A 24,493-nucleotide genomic window follows, 5' to 3' on the forward strand; every position below is an offset into this window, starting at 1 on the left:
ATATCAGTTATTTTTCTAAACTGGAGTGGCATCCAGTTGTTGTGTTTTCACTCTGTTACTGTGTATGCTTGTGTAAACGCTTTACTCATTGCCTCTGAGATAAGCCTGAGTGCTCATGCCAAGCTACTAAGGGGATGACCAAGGGTTATCTTAGCTGTGTGACTCCCTTACCCCGATTACAATAAAGGTCAATACTTGGACACGGTGAAAACTTCTGCCAACTAGATACCCCCATTTCTAACAACAAACATCACCCTCAGCTTCATAACTGACTTGGTGCTCACCAACACATCCACCTGCAAGACGTTTAAAGGCAGTCTACCCGTGCGATGCATGGCCCCAGGTAACCTTGCAAACTCATCCAAAATGGGAACAAAATTGTCTACCAAACCATTTAGAGGCAAAACAAGCCTACCGACCTTTGAAACCTTTCACTTTAATCTAGTCCTGACTCCTCATCACTGCTTCAAAACACAGTTTAACAATTTTATTGGTAATGGAAGACCATCCCACTGTGTCCCAGGCGACAGAGTGCAAACTATGATGGATGACAAATCTACTTTGGCATTGTAGACAAGGAATAGCCACACTCAAACAAGGCTTGGGTTTGCATTATAGGAATAGCTGAGCTCAAACAGCCAGGCTAGGACCTCTACACATGGTAGCATGAGCAAACCCGACTAGTTTCAGCCTTCCTAGGCCTCCTCAGTGAGTCCTATGGCACAGTAAGCACATACAACACATCTGGGGTATCTCCTGCACCAAAGGAAAGGAGCATCTTCCTTGCAGTTTTCAACACATTCCTCCTGGACTGTGTGGTCTGATTAATTAGCAGTGTCTGAAATTAATTCAAGCATTCAACCCATCACTTTTTAATTTTTCTAAACAAGCAGAAATGGAAGAAGAGTAACTACCTCACTGGTTCATGTGAGCCACTAGGGCACATGTGGATGAGTGAAGGATGATGGTATTTGTGGCCCTGCTGTGTGTGCTTACTGGATTTTCTAGAGAGCCCTGGTTATGTGCTTTACTCTCATGCTCTGCTGGAACAGGACTAAAGGTACATAAACATTTATGAACATAGCCCACAGCCATCTCCTGAGTGTGATATGTGTAAGGGATTTCTAGTCTTCCATACTAGAAAGGAGGCACCTGATATTACATCGCACCATATCAGTGCTTAATTTGAGCCTACGGTTGTCTGTAAGGCAAATCGGCACTCATTTTTGTGGACCGGCACTTATTTTTCTACTCCAGGCATTTACTCTGAACAAGAGAGGGAAAATCGGTATACAACGTTTAGCACGCATTTTTTACAACGCACTACCATTACAACGCAGGCATTACCACGCATACCATTACAACGCATTGCGCTGGGGGCGCTCTAGGATAGGGAATACGTTTAATTTTATATCCAACACCTTCCCTAGTGTCCACGGGGACTGGAGTTAGAATATAAAATTATACTTACCACTATCCAGCACCTCAAAGCGCTATGCGTTGTAACGGTATTCGTTGTAAATACCGCGTTGTAAAAGTATGCGTGGTAATAGTATGCGTGCTAACGTCATACATCCGGGAAAATCATGCAAGTGAAAAGACAGAGGAAGAAAATGATTAAGAAGCTGCCACAAAGGAAGGAAGCAGAAATCTGCGAAAGCACGTGTCTGGTATTGGATTAAAGAGACATGAGGTTGATTCAAGGCAACACAGCCTTGGTATTTGGCGCTGACATATACGGGCAAAGGTAGCAGGCTTCTGATTAGAGCTTTGGACACAGGAACTCATTTATTTAAGAATTAAGCACAGATCACGTCCAAACAGTAGGTAAATACACAGATCAGTTGTCTTGTCAGCCCCAGTCCGGGTAGAGACATCCTGAAGCCAACCAGAAGGTGGTGCCACCAGATGGAATTTGAAGTACGCAGAGTGAGCAAAATGGGCTAAATGTCTAAGAAAGAATTTAATTTAAGATCAGGAGAGTGAACAGTAAGAAGCCATAAATGGTTTTACTTGATTCTGGCTATACAGCATAGAAAATAAAAATACATTTATATTTTGGCAGAGCAGGCATCAACACTCAAAAGCTAAATCACAAAACCAAGAGACAAGTTCTGGAAGCTAAAAAGATAAAAAAGTTCTCAATGATTATAAAGTGAGTTTATGAGTGGTATTTAACTTAAAAAAAAACAGGAAAGCCGTTGTGCCAACTGACCCTAATGAGATAAAGCACAGCGGAAACTCCTTGGGTTGGAGTCTTCCTCTGGAACTTATCATAGGACTATTGATGGCAGAGAAAAGTCGATCTGGTATGTGGATGTACCAAAGCAGTCTTGGCACCCATATTTGCTATGTAACAGTTACTGTGTGCTGACTGCTTTCTGGATATTGAATTTCATGACACCTTCTAGCAAGAGGAAACAATTGTCAAACCCATGCAAAGCGTGGGTGTGGTGGTTTGGCCTCAAACACCTTCACGTCATCTTGCTGTAGTTACCATTGGTGCATTTAAAATGCAGATCCTGAGGATGCTCTTGCCCATGATTGATAATTTCAATTTTTAACCTGTGTTGAAGGACCATTGCACAAAATTCTGAGAGTCACATATCTGCACTCCTGACACACAAACTGCGAAAAGAGCACACTAAGGAGAAACTTGAAGTAGCTTAGAGATTTTCAAACAAACAAGTTCATTTGAGAACCACTTCTTACTAATGGGTAATTAACAAATACTAAATGTACATGTATGATAATAACCCTGCAGTTCTTAAACATTTATATGTATTCTGGGTCCGATTGTCCACAATTCGCATGCACATTCTTGAACTGATTCTTGAACATGCATATGTAGTTGTTAACCTCTGGTTGTTAATCTCCAACATGCATAGGCTCCTCTATCTTCAGATGACAATTGTGGAAAACCTCCATGATGTCTGAAAATCTCCTTAGTGTGGAATTTTTGCTACTTGCACGAAGAAGATGTGTAATTGAATTAGCACAGATCAATTTGCAATGTATGCCCGCAGCAGATATTCAGAGAGGAGACTGGTCCACAAAATCCATCATAAACTACTATGTCGCGCTACTTAAAGATTCAGCGACTAAGGTATGTTGAAGTGAATCTCTACTGTTAGGTGCCAGCCAGTGAACAAAAGGTGCAGAAGAGGTGGCCCAATCCTTTACCCCAAGATCAGATGAAGTAGGAGAAATGTTAGACTTAGGCTAGCGGGAGGACGAAGCGAAGGGTGTTTCCCAATTACACCGGGACTTATGCCTTTGATTGAACTATGATGATGCCTCATGAGCGAAAAACCAAATCTGTTTGTAATTACCGCTGATCCCGAGTACCATTGGCTGTTACCCGGCGAAGCTGTCCTATGCAGCTATAGAGGAGTCTGGCCATGGTTCACCTCCTCGGCCGTCACCTACCCAGTCGGACATCGGACATTGTTTTTAACAGTGCTTCACAGGCTTGTATATCTTTCAATTTGACTGCTTGTTTCCCCTTAAGTCCCTTCCCCCCTTTTGGTCTGCCTGACGCTATCTCCATTCCTTTTACCCTGTTTACCTTTCCCTCTCTACCTTCCATTCCACATAAGACGTTTTGTCTTTGCTATAAAACTCGTGTAATCTCATGTTCTTCTACTGTCTGTTCTCACCGCGGAGTCCGAACATCCTTGGTCAATGCCCGTGGAGCTGTCCTATGCAGCTGTAGAGGATTCTGGCTAGGGTTCACCCCCTTGGCTGTCACTTACTCAGCCGGACATCGGACATTGTTCTTAACGGTGCTTCACGGTCTTGTCTATCTTTCACTTTGACTGCTTATTTCCCCTGAAGTCCCTTCCCCCTTCTGGTCTGCCTGAGGCTATCTGCATTCCTTTTCCCCCTGTATACCTTTCTCCTCTCTACCTTCCATTCCACATAAGACGTTTTGTCTTTGCTACGTAACGCGAAAAGAACTTATGTTATCGTGTAATAGCATGTTTTTCGTCTTTCTGTTCTCACCGCGGAGGCTGAACAACCTTGGCCGATGCCCGGTGGAGCTGTCCTATGCAGATATAGAGGAGTTTGGCCCTGGTTCACCCCCTCGGCCGTCACCTTCCCAGCCGGACATCTGACATTGTTTTCCTCGCCTCCCCGTTATGTTTCCTTCCCTCTATCTTTTTCTTAACTGAAGTAATTATGTAATCTTTAACTTGCTGATCCTCTTGTAAAGCGCTCTGATACCTACGAATCTACCCAGCGCTATATAAAACTTTGCAAATAAATATATAAATACCAACACTCCTCTTAAACATATGAGGCATAATTACATCCGGAAAATAAGGCATACTTTGCATTGAGTGTACAAGACCATCTGCATCAAAGATTAAAATGGCAAATTGGAACCTGGCAATAGAAGAAACAGGAAGAAGTGACCCCAAATAGTTTCTATTTCGGCTTTTAAAATTCTGTTTATTTACCCCTGTACCTGTTCAATACTCCCTTTTTGAATGTAAAGCTCCAAATGTAAGTGTGTTCCCTGTGCTTTAAATACAGAAATAAACTTATAGAACGAGCTGCATATGCTGGTTACAAATAGAGCTTATTCCATCTTTTCTTCTTGTACTATTCATTCTTACTTTTTAAAGGGGCCCTGCACCCAACAACCATGGCTAATGAAAATGCCTGAAGGTTTAGCACCATATGCTGTGAACTGTAATGCATTTGCACAGCTTCAGTGATGCCTCTGCTGATTTTAATGATCATATCTGATGACATCGGAGATTTCAATGAAGATGTAGTTTGTGATGTCATCTGTGACATCATGAGTGCAGACGAAAGCAGTAGATGCAGACATGGTTGCACTACTCACTGCAATTGACGAATAATAGTTTTTTTTGATTTATGTGAAATTCTTTGTTATGTTAGATATTTCTTATATGTTTTATTATTTGGAAATATTAGTCTACGTTTAACCTATGGTGGTACCTATAGTTCAGATGTTTTGGCAAAGGGGTGTATTCACAAAGATTGCATAAAAGCATATACAAAGTGTCAAAATCTGCAATGTGCAAATTTAATTTTCTACTTCTGGGTCAATGCGCCGAAACTGAGTGAAAAGTCAGATTCAAATATATAAGGACATGCTTAAATGCATATTGCTCATACATACAATCCACAAGTGCTATATGTGCAGCAGAGCAAAATAAGGGAATTATGGAGATAGCTATAATCCCTTTTAAAGACTTTGCGAGAAGTAAGAAAAAAAGGAATTAAAGGGATCTCAAAATGGCTGAAATTGGAAATATGGAGGGCAACATTTATTAAAGCACAGGGCATAAATAGATGGACAGGGCTAGAAGCCCTTTCAATAACAGGGAGGTCACAATAGAAAATGGTGGCTGCCAATTCTTTAAATCACCGAGGGTGGTGACTGAAGACATGTTAAGACATTGAACAAATGGCTAGGAAGATTGGACTGAAGGCTGCTTTTAGTGTTGGTCAGAAAAGTGAACAAGCATTTACAATGCAATGGTCTTGGCATTATTAAAGGTAAAGCTATTGGCATTGCTCATGACATTTTTTTCATTTTTTTAAAAAACATAAATAAATGGTATTGTCATTTACAATGGCAATAGGTGAGCATTAGAGAGTAGTAGAGAGTATATGCGGAAACAGAGCTACGCACACACAGACAGAGCCGCGCACACACACACACAGACAGAGCTGCGCACACACACACAGACAGAGCCGCGCACACACACACAGACAGAGCCGCGCACACACACATAGACAGAGCCACGCACACACACACACAGACAGAGCCACGCACACACACAGACAGAGCCACGCACATACAGTCAGAGCCACGCGCACACAGACAGAGCCACGCGCACACAGACAGAGACACACACAGACAGAGCCACGCACACACATAGACAGAGCCACGCACACACACACACAGACAGAGCCACACACACACACAGACAGAGCCACACACACACACAGACAGAGCCACACACACACACAAACAGAGCCACACACACACACAGACAGAGCCACGCGCACAAACACACACAGACAGAGCCACGCACACACACACACACACAGACAGAGCCACGCACACACAGACAGAGCCATGCACACACACACACAGAGCCACACACACAGGCAGAGCCACGCACACACACAGACAGAGCCATGCACACACACAGACAGACAGAGCCACGCACACACAGACAGAACCACGCACACACAGACAGAGCCACGCACACACACACAGACAGAGCCACACACACAGACAGAGCCATGCACACACACACAGACAGAGCCACGCACACACACAGACAGAGCCACTCACACAGAGGCACAGAAAAACCGGGATGACAAGCAGGATACAGAGGCACAGAAAAACTCGGGGAACAGAGGAACAGAAAAAACGGGGGAACAGAGGCAGAGAAAAACAGGGATGACAAGCAGGGAACAGGAGTAAGAAGCAGACTAGAGAGCTTCATGGAAGAAGTAAGACAAAGGTAGTGGGCACACCAGGAGTAAGATGCAGACTATAGAGCTACTAACTGACAGCACAAGGCTGATTATTGCATCTTTTCTGTACTTTTTTTTTTAACTGTATTTATTGGCATTTCAAAAAGTTACATACAATTGGCAAAAACGCTGACATTTATATCAGAAGAATAGTACTGTTACAGTTTAGCATATGCGCACCGCTCTCAGCAACATCAATATTGTCCGTCTGGCACATATTTCAATACCTCACACGTCGAATCCCCACAGTGAAGGCAACATAAACGGTATCAGTGTGTATCCCTCCATCATTTCCACCCGCATCCCACCCTTCAGTCCGTTGACACCTAAAAAAAGAACTGTAATCAAGGACATGAATCATGGCATCTCAAGACATTGTGTTAGACCTCGAATATTGTCAATACTCGAACACTCACACTTATCGCCGATATCAGTCCGTTTATTATGTCTATTCTGTCACAGCCCCATCGTGTTGTGGTGTGTGTTCCCACGCACTGTCCATCCCCAGTTCTGAACGGGTGTCCCCAGAGTCACCCGCGTCCGCCACAGACCTCCTCTCCAGGTACAGTACCCAGTAGTTCTACTAGGGGGTAATAACTCACTGTACAATTCCGTTTGTGTACAACAATACAGCATGTCCCTAGACCATCGGGCCAGTGTCGGGCTAGGCCCTTTCATCCAGGTGATCGCTACGCAGCGCTTGGCCACAAGGAAAGCTATATCCACCAGTCTGCGAAATTCGGGCGCAACATCTTTAGAGTAACCCAGCAATGCATGCAACGGTGAGGGGGACAGCGATAAATCAGTGACCCTATTCACCTCAGCGTAGACCGCATGCCAAAAATCTGCAATCTTTGGTTACAGCCAGGCGAGGTGTAAAAAATCTGCAGTTTGCTCTGAGCACCATTCACAGTTGGGAGCATCGCGCAGTCCATATCGGAACATATCCCCGGGGTGTAGTACACCCTGTTAAGAAATTTAAAATGCAACCGCCGATGTCTGCCGTTAAGGGATACTCTTTTAACTTTAGCGCAACAATATCTCCATGTGTCCTCTGGAAGATCAGTCTCTATATCTGTCTGCCACGCTAATCTGGGTTTTGCATAATGCGTTGTTTTCTCCCCCAGTGTGTCACGATAGAGTTGCGATATTAAATGAGCTGGAGACTTAGCCGTGACTACATATTCGTATGCCAGTATCGTTGGAGGTTCTTCCATATCCTCCCCTAATAAGGCCCTGAGCGCTAGTCTCACCCGGTGGAACTGGAATCGGGCCATTGGCGGAGCGCTTGGTCCGTCTCCCGTATCCACTTCTTCCCACGTGCGAGCCGTGCCATTGATAAACAGATCTCCCATGGTAGTTAAGTTTAATTTTGCAAGTGATGACAGGACACCCCTATCTCTGCATGGTCCCAGCCATGAGCACCACTCCAGTCTGGCCCCCGGTGCATACAGCAGCGGGCAAGCCTGTGATCCTTAAGATAGTGCCAGGCGTGTGTTACAGCATTCAACGAGTCTAATAATCCCGTACGTCGATCTCGGGGCTGAGCTATAAGTGCCGGCAATGGAGTAGGGTCAGCCACTATTCCCTCGATGAGTATATGAGGAGCGTTGGCGGGACCGTGCATCCATCCATACGCGTGAGCGCCCTGAGCGGCGCGATAAATAATTCCAGGTCAGGGGCCTGTAGGCCCCCGTCTTCATAAGGACGTATAAGGATATCCTACGCCACTCTGGGTTGCTTACCAGCCCAAACCAGTTGTAACACCAAAGTGTGCAACTGTCTAAAAAATGTACTAGACAATACCATGGGGATATTGCTAAATAAAAACAGGAAACGGGGGAGTATGATCATTTTCAGCAGTGATATGCGACCCATCACTGAGAGAGGAAGTTTAATCCATTTTTCTACATCATCTTCAAGTTTGGAGATAGCTACGCCATAGTTTTCTCTTAGGACCACCTCCGCGTCCGTGTGGAGCTGTATGCCCAGATATCTGACCGAGTCATGGGCCATTGTATAGGGTAGTCCGATTCCACCCTTCTCGTGGCTGGGGTGAATGGGAACATAACAGTTTTGTTCCAGTTCACGCTAATCCCAGAGAGCGATCCAAACAAGACCACTTCTCTCAGCACTCGAGAGAGGTTAGTCTCTGGGTCTCGCACGTAGAGCAATGTGTCGTCAGCATACGTGGTCACTATCAAATTGTACCCGGGGAAACGGATACCGTGGTGCCCGTGGTACTCACGTAGAGCACACGCAAGGGGCTCCGCGACCAAGGCGTAAAGGAGGGGAGAGAGGGGGCAGCCCTGTCTAGTGCCACGTCCAATATTGAAGGGTTCAGTCGTGAACGCACCTATAAGGACGCTCGCCATTGGGGCTGTATAGAGCGTGTACAGTGATTGTATAAAAAGTTCCCCAACACCCATGCGTTGTAACACCACATGTAGAAAAGGCCATTCGACGGAATCAAACGCCTTTTCCATATCCAGGAAGACCGCTACCGCCGATGCTTCCTGTCGTGTGTGCTGGAATGCTGCAAACACTGTAAGTAAATTATAGTAAATTATAGGTCACGGTCGGTTGGGGACGAATCCCACCTGCTCAGGGGCTACAAGCGTCGGTATCAGTGGGCTGATACGATTAGCAATGATTTTTGCGCAGATCTTCACATCAACATTGATAAGAGATAGCGGCCGGTAGGAGGCACAGTCCTCTAGAGGCTTACCAGGTTTTAGAAGAGCTACGATGACCGCCTCTTGCATTGTCAGAGGCATCTGTCTGTCTTCTGCAATCTGCTCTACAAGTCTCAATAATTTAGGGATAAGTAGTTCGGAAAACGTCTTGTAGAAGGAGGCCGGGAATCCATCGCTACCCGGTGCGCTGCCTGCCCTCATAGATGACAACGCCCAGACAATTTCCTCCCGCTCAAACGGACGCGCTAGAAACTCATGGTGAGTGTTAGTGAGCCAAGGTAATTGAATATGTGTTAAATACTCCATAATACGTTCTTCCGATAGAGGCGTATAGGTTAGCATAAAACTCTTGGAAACGGGCCGCAACCTGAAATTCATCCAGCTTGTCCCCAGTAAGTGGAGACCTAAGAGCAGGCACTGTCGTATTTTGCCTGCGTTGTTTGGCCATCTTGGCCAGAACCGCACCTGGGCGCTCACCTTCTCTGTACGACTTAGCAATGGCATACTTCCCGAGATGCTTCACCTCAGCGTCTGCCTCGTCGTGGTACTCTCGAATCGTCTGTGCTAGCTCCTGCGTTAGATCTTCGCTCGGATCACGCAAACGGCGTGCCTTTATATCCTTCAGCCTGTTCTCTAAGAGCGACAGACGGCCACAAATGTATTTGAGGACTCCAGCGTGTTTGGAAATAATGACTCCACGCATGTACGCTTTAAAGGTCTCCCACACCGTAAGGAAGGAGTCCACCGTACCCTCATTCCTACTAAAAAAGTCGTCGATGGCAGTAGCCAGCTCTTCACGGAAAGCGTCGTCCAACAGCGAATATGGAGATAATCGTCATGAAAAGGGGGGGAGGACGACGTGCCGTAACGCGGAGGGTAATCAGCACCGGGGAGTGATCTGAGTAGGTATGAGGCAGCGTCACACATGCCTGAACTCTGGAGAGGAGATGCGCAGAAAGGAGCCAATAATCAATATGAGTGTGGATGTCATAATGTGATGAGTAGTGTGTGTATCCCCCTTGTGATGGGTATTTAGCCCTCCAGACATCCTGTAATCCCAGTCGGGTCCTTTCTGCTTCTAGGACGTGGGAGGAGGCAGAAGGTCGCCTGCTAGGCCGTCTGAGCGGTCCAGGGCCGGGTGTCGCCTCAAGTTAGGTCACCACCCAACAGGATCTGTCCTTCTCCCAAATTTCTAATTTTACTGGCAAGCGCCATATAAAATGAGGGACAATCAAAGTTGGGGCCATACGTGTTGATCACGTGGAATGTCATACCCTTACCCTTACCGGTGCATTTCGTGATCATATAACGTCCTTCGGAATCAGTGTCAATTGGTGTAAATGTCAGAGAGGACCTTGGGTTTACCCAAGTAAGCACTTCCCTGGCACTTGACGTGAAACCAGCAGCGTGAATGCGATTGTGTAGCCCTCTATAGAGTAGTGTCGGACTATCAGTGCGTAAGTGGGTCTCTTGTAATAATGTGATGTCAATCGTGTGTCTCGAAAGGTATTGAAGTACTTGCTGGACCTTCCTGTGGTCATTTAGACCCCTAAAGTTCCAGGTCAATAGAGTAATGGAGTCAGTGTCTTGTAGTTGTTGTGTCAAGGTAGGGGACGGGGGGGCATGGATGGGCGGCCTCATCGCCGCACCTGTGCTGAGTCACTATTGGGGCAATGCGGGAGTATGTCGGCAAGTGCCTCGCTATCTGTCAAAAAACAGCGCGCACGTTTGTCAGCATCACCGCCAATAGAAGTCTTCATCACATCCAAAATAAGAATGCAGTCAAGCATTTGCATAAGCAACTGTAAAAATAAACCCTGCAGCTTTGCCCAACCCCCCACCCACGCATGCCTAACCTCAACCTGGCCGCAACCCGCATCCCGGCCCCTCACAACCCTCCCCCTTCTTCCAAATAACCACCAACTTTCCCCGACCCGTTCCCCTCCCCACCTCCCCCTTCCTCTGTCAGTCAGATTCCCAGCTCACTCACCCCCCCCCCCCCCCCAACAGCCCAATCATCCAATACAAAACCATCAACAAATAGCATAAATCACTTCTACTTAAGGAAATGTGGTACACACACAGGGACACAGGTAGCTCGCTCATAGTGAGACTATATCAGTGTCTATCCAATGTGTCAGCCACCGCGCCCGCTCCTCCGCCTCCATATAGGAGCAAATAAGTATTTGCCAGTGCCTTCTGGTTAAGGTAGAAAACAGTTGCCTATGACAATATGCAACATTAATAACCGGCTCTAAGTGGCTTCTTCTCTACTTCTTCCCTGCCTCATCACCTATCTTCTTTGGCATACCTTATATTGGCTAATGCAGAAATAGTATGGTAGAATAGTCAAGGCATATGCTATGTAACTATATGATCAGTGGAACCAGGGTGACACGTGCAGCTATAGTGTAAGAGCAAGGTTCGGCGTGAGTAACAGTGTGGAATTGTCTCTCGTGGGAGTGCGCTCCCTTCCTTATCTCCACTGCGTGATCAATGGCTCCCCTTCCGAGCTAGTAGTCCCAGCGCAGCACAATCCCTGTATGAACCTCCTTCCTAGCTAGTACAGTCCCTCCTCTCTGCGCAGACTGCAATGTTCAAATACCTTACATTTTCGTGTAGCTCTGTCTTAGTCCTGCTCTTCCATGGACCCCCCAGCAGCTTCTTCGAGTCCTCCGTCGTTGTCCGCTCCGCGGGTGTCCCTTCGCCAGCTCTTCATAGCCTTCTGGAGCGGATCTACCCTGTCTGTTGACCAATAGTTTGGCAGGGTACAGCATCTCGTAATCAACCCCAAGGTCCCTTAGTTGTCGCTTCATGGGAACGAACTGGCGTCTCGCTTCCTGTACTTTGGTGGTAAAGTCCGGGAACAGTGATAGTGTGCTTCCCTCATAGGTGAGCAGTTGTTTTTCATGTGCCAGTCGCAGTGCAGTATCACGATCCCTGTAGTTGAGTAATTTAGCCACTATGGGCCTAGGCGGGGCTCCAGGCTTCGGTCTTGGGCCAAGCGTGTGGTGTGCGCGCTCTACAAATAACATTCCTGAAAAAGCTATATCTCCAAGCAGTTTTTTAAGCAGAGATTCCACAAACAGTTCCATGTTTCCCGTTTGGGTGTTCTCCGGAAGGCCTGTGATGCGGATGTTGCATCTGCATGACCTCGCCTCCAAATCTTCGGCTTTATCTTGCAGAAGCTGGATCACTTTACCCAGTTGCTTGTGATCCGTGTCCAGAGTCGTCTGCGCCTCCTTCACCTCCCCTATGTGGTGTTCTGGCATGTCAAGGCGCTCAACGTGCTTGTCCAGCCGCTCTGCCATCCAATCCATTCGATACGTGAGGGCGTCCATTTTTGTACCCAGAGAGGTGATCCCACCTTGCAAGTTCTTTTCCATGGCCATGAGAATACAGCGAATGTCAGGCTCGGCTACGTCATCTGCGCCTGGCTTCCCATCTCCCTCAGTCGTGTCGCTGGACGGTGGGTCCGTGGCTTTGGATTTTTTGTTGTTGTTGGTATCAAATGACAGTCTGGGTTGCGTGCGATCCGGGCGTCCCATATCGGCTCCAGGTCCCCGGTCGTCAGTCCGCCCAGCACTCCTGCCGCTCTTCTGGCAACACCAGTCCTAAACTAGTGTAGGTAGCGTACACGCGGTCCACTGCAGTCGTGATTCAGAGCTGAAGCTGGTGTAAGCCTCTTTTTTAGTGCACCAGTGCGGTACGACCTCACTTGTAGATTTTTCCCTGGGTAAAGGAGTGGCGCAACGGCCAAACAGCCTGTTCACCCCACGGCCTGATTCCCCTTCCGCTGTTGTGTCCCGCGTGACCTCCTGTCCTTCAGCTACTGTACAGCCCACTTATTAAACACCCTCCGCAGGAGTGAATCCGGCCTACCGGTGTAGCGTGGCATGTGGAGTAGAGCAAGAGGCAAGCCCAAGTGTCGCCGTGGCAACGTTCACAGTTCGCCATAGGTACTAATGCCAACTCGACACAGTGGACCGCAGCGTAAGGCCCTGAATGAGGCGCAGCTCCCACTCCAGCACACAGGGGGAATACCAGGATCACAACAAATAGTGAACCTACGCCATGAGTCGGCCCAGATCGCACAGCCGGGCAGCACTAGTCCACGTGATGCAGGGCCCTAGGCCCAGGGCGGGACACAAGGCCTCAGTGGAGCATTTTTATCCCAGTAGCGCTCGTGACTTCATTATGCTTCCTGCTCGGTGCTCTCAATGGCTGCTCTGCCCCAAAAACGATCCCCGCGCTCCTGCGCTGTATCCTGGCACTGTTAGACGCCCCAGGCTCGGGCACCAAGCGACCTGCAAAGTACAATGCTAGCTGGCAGGTGAAGGAGGTCCCAGCAGCGCAGCGAGCCCTTCCCGCCGACTTCAGGAGTTCCGTAGGCCCAACCAGAGCCGGGGACTCAGTTAGGCCGTCTCGCCGATTCAGGCCACCAGGCTGTTGCTGCAAAGCAGACTCGTTTCCCTCGCCCGCCGCTCCTCACCAGAGGTCCCGGTCTCCCTCCACGCAGGACCGGAGCAGCGCACTCGGGTCACTGATGGTCTCTGTCGGGGGCCGATGCGGTGCGTCGTAGGACAGGCCTGTGTCACCACGCAAAGACCGGGGAGTCGCGTAGGCGCCGGCCTAGTCGTTAGCGCGATCCAGTTCTTAACTGCAGTTCCGCTCGCCGAACTCGGGCGAGGGGCTCAGATCTTGTGCTCCCAACGCTCCGATGTTGTTAGATAGCGTTTAGGCTCCAGTAAGGCACCGGCAATGCAGGATATTTTACAGGATAGTTTTTCTAGCGGAGGAGCCGACGGGTTAAGCGGCCATCTTCTCCGCTGGCTAGCTCCGCCCCCCCCATCTTTTCTGTACTTCATCTGCTTTTCAAGTTTGAAAGCCAGCATATTTTTGTATGATCCTATAGTGACTACCAAACCTAAAACAACAAGAGCTTCAGATTAGTCAATAGTATGCATGTAACATCACCTAAGACACTCTGGTCTAAGAAAAACTATACTCAAATGCCACAGAGGCCTGACTGCCACCATGATAAGAAAGCATGCATTCACACATACACCCACGCACACACACACAGCCGTCCATGCAGTTATGCAGACTCGCACATACACACCATGGTTAGAAAACACGCATTCACACAGACACCCATGGACACACACACACAGCCGTCCATGCGTTTATGCAGACTCAGGTCATGGTAAGAAAGCATGCATTCACACATGCACCTATGCGCACACACATACAGCGGCACACACGCATGCCCTTGCACACACGCACACACACACATCCATCTGTTTCTGCATACACACACACCATGGTAAGAGAGCATGCATTCACACATGCACCCATGCACACACACATACAGCGGCACACACGCACTAACACACACACATCCATCCGTTTCTACATATACACATACCATAAGCATGCATTCACACATGTACCCATGCACACACACATCCAGTGGCACGCACGGACGCACTTACACACACACACACACACATCCATCCGTTTCTGCATACACACACACCATGGTAAGCATGCATTCACACATGCACCCATATACACCGGCACGCAGGCACGTTACACACACACCATGGTAAGCATGCATTCACACAGACACCCATGAACACACACATACAGCGGCACGCACGCGCTTACACACATCCACACCCATCCGTTTCTGCATACACACACACACCATGGTAAGCATGCATTCACACATGCACCCACACATACAGCGGCACGCAGGCACGCACGCACTTACACACACACATCCATCCGTTTCAGCATACACACACACCTTGGTAAGCATGCATTCACACAGACACCCATGCACACACACATACAGCGGCACGCACGTACGCACTTACACACACACATTCATCTGTTTCTGCATACACACACACACCATGGTAAGCATGCATTCACACATGCACCCATGCACACACACATACAGCGGCACACAGGCATGCACGCACACACTTACACACACACATCCATCCGTTTCTGCATACACACACACCATGGTAAGCATGCATTCACACAGACACCCATGCGCACACACATACAGCGGCACGCTGGTAAACACGGCACAGACATGGCTGCTCCCTCTGACTCACGGTGTGAATGAAAGCCATGGGGAGGTTTGGCAGCTCGAGGCGGGGCTTCTGGGAACTTCTGATCTCCGTGTATTTCCTGTAAGTAAATGGCACGCAGGCATGCACGCACTTACACACACACATCCATCCGTTTCTGCATACACACACACCATGGTAAGCATGCATTCACACAGACACCCATGCGCACACACATACAGCGGCACGCTGGTAAACATGGCGCAGACATGGCTGCTCCCTCTGACTCACGGTGTGAATGAAAGCCATGGGGAGGTTTGGCAGCTCGAGGCGGGGCTTCTGGGCACTTCTGATCTCCGTGTATTTCCTGTAAGTAAATGGCACGCAGGCACGCACGCACTTACACACACACATCCATCCATTTCTGCATACACACACACCATGGTAAGCATGCATTCACACATGCACACACACATACAGCGGCACGCAGGCACGCACACACGTTACACACACACATCCATCTGTTTCTGCATACACACACACCATGGTAAGCATGCTTTCACACTTGCACCCATGCACACACACATACAGCGGCACGCAGGCACGCACGCACTTACACACACACATCCATCCGTTTCTGCATACACACACACCATGGTAAGCATGTAGTCACACATGCACCCATGCACACACACATACAGCGGCACGCAGGCACGCACACACGTTACACACACACATCCATCTGTTTCTGCATACACACACACCATGGTAAGCATGCATTCACACATGCACCCATGCACACACACATACAGCGGCACGCAGGCATGCACGCACTTACACACACACACATCCATCCGTTTCTGCATACACACACACCATGATAAGCATGCATTTACACAGACACCCATGCACACACACCTACAGCGGCACGCTGGTAAACACGGCGCAGACATGGCTGCTCCCTCTGACTCACGCTGTGAATGAAAGCCAAGGGGACGTTTGGCAGCTCGAGGCAGGGCTTCTGGGCACTTATGATCTCCGTGTATTTCCTGTAAGTAAATAAACGCACTCATCCTTCTTAGACAGTAGCCAGCGCCCCAGGCGGGAATCCAAGTGCTTGGCAGCTGTGGTGTGTGGCGAGACACCCGCATCTCCCTGCCCTCTAGCAGCCAAGGGTCGGGCTTCACAGCTCTAGCAGCAGGGCTGGTTCCTGCCTGACTGATGCTGAGTGAGATCCAGGTGTCTCTCCATCCTCGCTCGCGCCGGTGGCGAGAACGGAAAGTCTCAGGTGATGAGAAAACGAAAGAGACCCCAGGCGGAGGCACACCGTGAAATGGAGTGCACAGGCACACAGGTACCGTACAGCGGGTAGGGAGGCAGGGGCCGCTGCCTCAAACCGGGTTTGGACCCTACTATTCCAACAACAATAGTATAGTCTCTACTTATTGGAATCTCACATCTTAGGCCTACCTTTGGAGTAAGTTTTTCGTATCCTCATCACATACGGGAGTTTCTGGGTGTCACGACTGTTGCATGTTCCCAGTCATGCATAAGAGTTTGTACATGCACAGATGTAGCGGAGGTACCTTTGAGCTTCATTGAATACATTGCAGAGGGACATTCACGCTTGCAACAACTTGCTAACTTGAATTTTTCTCCATGGATGCAAGGGCCGGACGCAGTCGGGCAGAAATGGCTGCCGCAAAGCTCCGAAATTTTCGGAATCGGTGGCGTGTTTTTTGGTGAGTGACGGATGATGTCACAGATAGAAAAAACCTAAAAAACACGCCCCCAAATCTGAAAAAGACGGGGCTTAAAAGGAGTGACGCCCCTCTCCTCCAATGCCTGGACTGCATTTACGAGGCCAGCCAATGGAGAAGAGGGGCGGGTTCAAGCCCCCTACACTAAGAAACATAAAATCTCGGAGCTCTGTCCACTGCTTACGCAATGCGATGGAGTCCTCGACCTAAAAAGGCATTTAGGGTCTGTCAAAACGTGCCTGTGTTTGGGAAGGTGGATCGGAGGACATTTTCACGAACCTGGTAGGTGGACAGAATGATGTGTGTAAGGGTCTTTCTAAAACTCTTAGTGGACGAGTGTGAAATAAGTTTCAGAATCTGAGGCCTTGTACAAACTGAAGAGGATCTAGCACAAGGCAGGAAGGTTTGACAGTAGCATGCACTGGGCAGGCGTGCAGATTATAACTTACCTGGATATGTCTACTTCTACCCTTTCAAAGAGCTGCACACTTTCCTCTTAAGTCTTCCAAACTTAAGCAAAGCAAGTCCGTTGGAGATTATAAATTCCCACTGGGGTGAGGCTGGACCACCCACAGTCCCTTTACAGGTGTAAACATGGGCAAACCGTGTGTGCAGCCCCTCTCCACTATTTACGTGCACAAGCTCACTGATCATAGAGTGTTGAGTCAAGCAAGAGGAGACACAGTAGCTGTTCCACTATTTTTTTAATGGGTGACCCAAATTTTAGTAATGCTTCTTACATCTTACTTTCCCGTTAAAGACGGTTGACCCAGCATTCAGCAAGAATGGCTAGATAACCACTTTCGTAAAAACCCGCTGAAGCCTTTGAACAAAGCTTCATTATTGACCAAATATAGAGTAATACTGTAGAAACGTTGACAGTAATAATGATTGTGGTTAATTCCAGCAGAGCTGCAAACATTTGTCCTATAGGTCATACAGAATTTCAAAAAGAGAGGATTTATTGGAAGCAGAGAATGGACCTACTAATTTCACCTGCTTCATTCTTGCCGATAAGGAGTCTTCCACAGATTTAAAAAAAACTCACAGCAGACAGCAATACCTTGATCGCCTCATCCAAACATCCACCAATTCGAATTCGCTTACCCAGATGACAGCCATACTGTGGCATGAGACAATCAAATTCTTTAATGCAATCAGTAGGGTCACTTACAGCTACTGCAGTAATTTAACAAGTGTTCTAAAAACTAAGCCTCGAAGAAATTGCCTTTGATGTGACTGCATTTCTCCTTTCATGTTATTATTGTAAGGTCGCTGGGTTCCAACTGGCAAGTAGCAATTTGCATCAAATTACCAAACTACAAATGGTTATGTGATAATGTAACAATGCCCTGCAGGTCAGGCACTACATATTACTTAATCAGTATCAGTGATAATAGCTTGACTTAGCTTGGCCATTAAACTCTCCCCGCAGTTCATTAAGTACAAGATAATGACCCCTCTTTATTCCATTAATTCAAAAGTAAATGCATAATTTTCACTTTTTAAGGGCAGCACTAAAACCACAATTCTAATTGGAACAATGACCTTTAAGCAGGAAAGTACTACGTTTTCAATCATACCAGCGTTTGCACCATGTGAGGCCTCTGCATGCGTAAACTCTTCACCGTTTGGAAGACGTCCAAAAGCCCCTCGGCTTTCACTCGCTCAAGAATATTACTCAGTGCAATGAATGTTCCTGTTCTTCCAGCTCCAGCACTAAAATAAAAAGGTTACAGTTATTAAAAATGGGCCTCACTCCATTCTAATACCGTCAAACCAAAATATAGAGCATAAAACAAATCCCTTCATTGGTATACAATAGCTTGAGTAAAAATAAAGTAGAAGACAGTACTTGCCTCAATTTAGCAATACAGTCGGTCATGAATTTCTCCAGGTTTGCATTGCGTGCCTCCGTGTTGGGTAGGAAGAGAGAGGCAATGGCTGCGTAATTGTGAATTTCATTTTTTTTTTGTTTTACATTTTAGGCGCAAGCCATTAAGCTCCTTCCATTTTTTTTACATTTTTTATTTTATTTTATTAATATGAATGTGATACAAACCAATGCACTCATGGCATTTAATACAATAATACATCAAATTATAAATCAAAAATCAAAAATCAGATTTAATTTTCAAAGACCATATGAAAAGATTTCTTGAAAGGAGGAAGAAAAAGAAAAAACACAGCAGCAGGATTAACTAATATACCAAAGCCTGCAAGATACTCTAAACTGATATGGGCCAAAGGGTTTCCAAAAGACATTCCATTATACCCCAATAATTGACAATAGACCAGTGTAACCGAATAAAGATCCTATAATTTTATCCACTCCTCAACCGGTGCCCAAATCTTAGACGGCAACTTCCTCCTCCGCTTGCTCTTTAAAGAAAATACTGAAAATTCAAGCTTATAAATAGCAAGCAGTCTAGCTCTCCAGTTCATAAATGTCGGTGCTTCGGAGACAACCATTGTGAGGTTATACACAGCCGAATCATAGACACAGCTATGAACAAGAAAGCAGACACATGCCACGAACTTCAAATATTCCTCGAGTCATAGCCCATTATCACCATTTCTGGGGTCAAGATGCACCAAATCTTAAGCCTAGAGTTAATAAAGTGCTCAACATCTGATAGGAAGTCAGCAAGGTGCGGACAAGAGTAGAACATATGGATAGCATCTGCTGCAAACACAGTGGTCACCCTTTCTACTGCCCCATTTCGCAATTCTTGCAGGCGTATAATATAAATCAAATAATGCCATATAACTTTGGGTCCTAAGGCTTCCTGACACCAAAACATCACTGGCAAACTCCAATGCCGGCTTTAAGTCAATACCCGACCTTACAAGTTTGCCTTCCCACTTAGCACTTTGCGCCCCCAAATCTTCCGGAAAACTAGACAATAAGTACTGATAAACCACTCCTATTCTGACTCTCTTTTGAATTAATTCAAATATAGGTAATTTATCAAACATTGTAGACACTTCATCCAAATGTTTATGCACGAAGATATTTTAAAAAGTCATGCGAAAACAACTGAAATTTATCCTTCAAAGAAACATAAGATAATAATTGCCCGTCCCCTGCTAAATCCCCTATGACCCGCAAGCCCTGTGCTTGCCATCTAAACATTGTCTGATCCTGGAATATACGCGGTAAGAGTCGGGCAGCTTTAAAAGGAGTGTATATGTTAAGATTAGGAATAGACAGCTTCCGCCTAATTTTCTGCCAGATTAAAACATAGCTATAATTACCTTGAATCTGGTTCTTTTAAAGTAGCTCGGCTACAGAACCTCCACCAGAATACCCTTAGCAGCAGTGCCTAGGCCAATCTCAAAGATAGTAGGTCGATTAGATAATGGCACCTCAACATTGTCCCCTAACAATGGCACACCCAGAGATTGCACCATCAGCGACCAGTAATATAGTACCAAATTTGGTACAGACCAGCCGTCTTGGTCCCGGGGGAGGCACATCAACTTGGCTGCCCTACGAGAACGCCTAAACCTCAAAAGAAACCTGTGACAAATCCTATGGGCCTTTATCAGGCTACTTTGTGAAAGTTCTAGGGGTATCGTCCTAAAAATGTATAAGAACTTCGGAAGTAGTAGCATTTTAAGGACACTGCAACGACCATAGAGGGAGAGGTGTAGGTGGTCTAGCAGCTCTAATTTAGTGTTAACCGCATCTACTACCGGAAGGATATTCAAATCCGGAATAGTTTCGACTGCAGCGGTAATTCTAACCCCTAAGTATGTTGCTTCAGTGACAACTGAAGCATCAGAGTATAACATATCTGGTGTTTGAACAACCTGAGTTTTGGAAACATTTAACTTATACCCTGATACTGACCCAAACTGCTCCCCGGACGCCTTGAGTACTCTAAATGCAGAAGAAACAAAAATGTTGTCCGCGTAAGCCAAGGCCCGGTACTCTGTATCTCCACCCCTTATCGGTGCTATACTCTGATGTCCTTCAATTTTGCTAAGAAATGGGTCAATGAATAGGGCAAACAGCAAGGGCAAACACGGATACCCTTGCCGAGTGCCCCTACTAATATTGAAATAACCAGACTGTTGGCCCGAGATACGAAGCGCTGCTTTTGGGGAGGAATACAATGCCTGAATTGCCTGAATAATTCAGTGCTAAAGCCCTTCCACCGAAGCACGGCCCACAAGAACCCCCAGGAGACCCTGTCGAACGCCTTCTCGGCGTCCAACAGGATGACCCCGAGGGGAGAGGCCGTGGCCTGAGCCCAGTCCAATAAAGCGATAACACGCCGGACATGGTCTGCGGTGTCCCTCCCCGGAATAAATCTGTGTTGACGCAGAGATACCAGTGGGACAATAACCTGAACTAGCCTAGATGCTAAGATTTTTTAAAAGATTTTGGAGTCACTATTAATAAGTGAAATTGGACAAAGGATGATGGGCTCAGCTCCAGCTTACCCTTCTTTTTAAACAGAACGATGATAGTCTGTCGCCACGAGTCAGGGACCATACCTTTCTGTGCGGCCCTAAGCACAATATGGAGATCTCGTCAAATCTTCCCTAAAAATGTCCTATAAAACTCCAAAGTCACAGCATCTGGGTCACTGGCCTTACCATTAGTTAAGGCCTTGACCGCAGTCTCCACCTCCTCCCATTGAATAGGGGCCGACAACATTTCATTCTGCTCGTACAGAAACTTAGAGGTATCTACACAGATTAAGAAATCCTTGATCTCAGACTCTACCTGAGCACTCAAAATGTCTTCAGTATACAACTTAGCATAGTATTTTTGAAACACACCATTCACACCCTCCTGAGTATCCTGCACAATCCCATTTTCATCCTGAATTTTGGTAACACGACACTGTACACTTTTCTGATGGAGCCTCTTCGTCAGTACCCTGCCAGAGTTTTCACCATACTCAAACATCATTGTGCGATATTGCAGGTACTTAGTGGCAAGGTCCTGTCCGAAAGACTCCAAAAGTTTGGCTTTTATTATAGCAACAGCCTGCTGACAATCCTCTATGTGGTGACCATGCTTAATTTTAAAGGCTAGATCTGATTCTGCAGACCTAAGTTCCTCCATGCCACCCTTAACCTGCTCTTGTCCCAGCTCCCACCTGAATGAGGAGAAGCTTTTAGTCTCGCCGCGTATTGCGGCCTTTAAAGCATCCCAGACCACTTGGCCGGGCGCCATAACCCTATTGATATCTAGAAATTCCACTATCCATTTTTTATTATGTGCTTGATAAGTCTCATCCAATAAAAGCTTTCTTTCAAAAGTTCACTTGCGGGGGGGCTTTCTAACGAGGGGCCAAAGACACTCAACAGTCAATGAATTGTGGTCTGATAAAATCCTAGGAGGAGCAGAGATAGAGGAGACTTCAGCAAGCTGATCTGAAACAAAAAAATAATCAAGCCGAACCAATTTGTTATGGGGGGCGGAATAGTATGTATATCCTTAATCCGCTTTATTGTGCCGAAACCATAGATCCATAGCCCCATGCTCTTGTAGAAATGTTTGAAGTGCCTTAAACACTTTAGGTTTCCTACCACAATAGTTGCCATCCCCTACCAGATTAAAGTCACTAGCCAAATTAATATTCATATCCCCACATACAAAAAGTGGATAGGGCCAAGTGGCCAGTTCTTCATTTAAGTACTTAAATACGTCGGGATCGTCTGTATTTGGACCATAGACTGTACAGATGGTTAACGACCTCCCACCAATTAATAACTCAGCTATGGTCCACCTCCCCAATCGAGCTTCACTAGCCCTTTTACAGACCCTTACTCCTCGCTTCAACAGAATGGCCACTCCTCTAATCATGGAGGTCTGCTTAGAACACACTATCAGATCTTGATTAGCTTTATTCGATTTCAATATAAAAAAATCATAAAAGCAACAACAGTACATAAATATACACCAATACATTTCATTTCATAAAAAATAACATCTGTTAAAATGGGATTAAATCAATAGAATAAAACAGCTAATCATTGCAGAGCGAGTAAATAGATCAAATTGATTAAACATTGGGCTGATGTGACCACTCGATACACGACCACTTCTGCCCATCAGGTGGTTGCTCTGTGCTTATTGACATTGCGACGGGACATATAATGTTCTAGGGTAGAATTCACTTAGGCTCCAGATAGATATAGGACCATCTCCTATTTGTGGCTGGCAAGATTGGAGGTATGGGACAACGTATTTATTCCTGAATTTTACAAGTACCAAATCGCCCACAATATCTTTTGGAAGAGGTCCTAGCCAGCCCACCCTTCTAACACTTAGTATGGTGCCATCGATGTTGGGTGGCAGAGGTCTATTTTTGGTTAGCCAGAACACAACCTGGTTTCTTAGGTCCTGATGTCTTTCATGTTTCCCCTTTATAAGTTCTGGTACTCCTGAGAGGACGCACACAATAGGAGCGGCCTCTGGTGGCAAATGTAGATGGTTGGTTTTATATGACATATTGTCATGATTAACCGCTGTTCCCTTATGTAATGTTGTTTCTTTGTTCGGCCCTACGCTGGGGTAAGAACTCCGTAATGTTGTGGCAGCTTTTGAAAGGTTTAAGGTTTTCATATGTGGGGTTACTAGTTGGTTACGGGTGGTCTTACTTTGTGTGGTGGTTTTAGTCATTTCTGTGGAGGCTGGACGCTGTGGTTGAGAGGGTCCTGCCATAGTTTTTATAAGTAACGAGTTGGCCTTAATTGCTTCCTCGACAACCGTGAACCTATCCCCTAAGCTAGTCATTTTTTCAATCAGCGGGGATATTATTGACTTCATCATGTTTTCGATCGAGGCCAATAATGAAGCCTGGATAGGTGCTTTCGAGGTGGCAGTGCTGGGAGTGTTGGGCAGTGAGGGGTTTGGGTTTAGTTTTTGTTGCTTGGCCAAACTCCCCATTTGTTTGACCCCATCTCGCTTCCTTTTAACAGAAAGGACCTGGGGGGACACTGCAGATTGTGAGTTTACTTTTGGTTGTGTTATAAGGGGAGTACCCTGTAGACTTTGAGTTAGTTGAAGTGGACTGCTGGACCGAGGACTAGTCGTTGCTATAGCGCAAATAGGAGCACTTGTTTGCACATTTCTTGATTCCACAGGAGCGTACGTGGATTTACACATTTTGTTTAGTTCCTCCAGTAATGATATAACTGGAGCTGCATCGGCAGTCTGTGAAGGAGAACACATACGGGGAGAACTATCCATGGCGGGGGATCATTCTATTCTCTCTAGTTCACTGGCAATGGGAAGTGTTGCCCTCTTTATATAATAGTCCATCGTTCCTCTAAGCAAGCCACTCTGGGGGGAAATATTTCTGGTACCCCCCTTGCAGGTCATAGCGTAATAGCTTATATGGGTTAACACTAAATCCACATCAACTACCACAAAATAGTTCAACAGTTCCACTATGGT

The 24,493-nt window shown here is 46.6% G+C and overlaps 1 protein-coding gene across 2 annotated transcripts in view; it reads right to left on the reverse strand.

The window, feature by feature from the left end:
- Nucleotides 1–24,493, reverse strand: part of PTPRE (protein tyrosine phosphatase receptor type E) — a 934,466-nt gene that overhangs the window by 12,897 nt on the left and 897,076 nt on the right. For both annotated transcript variants that reach the window (XM_086922566.1, XM_086922567.1), the window contains one exon: nt 18,654–18,789. In XM_086922566.1, the coding sequence (XP_086778692.1) occupies nt 18,654–18,789 (136 nt within the window). The remainder of the gene's footprint in view (nt 1–18,653; nt 18,790–24,493) is intronic.

This window comes from Lissotriton vulgaris, chromosome 5 (assembly GCF_964263255.1).
Source record: "Lissotriton vulgaris chromosome 5, aLisVul1.2, whole genome shotgun sequence".
Classification (NCBI taxonomy): Eukaryota; Metazoa; Chordata; class Amphibia; order Caudata; family Salamandridae; genus Lissotriton; species Lissotriton vulgaris.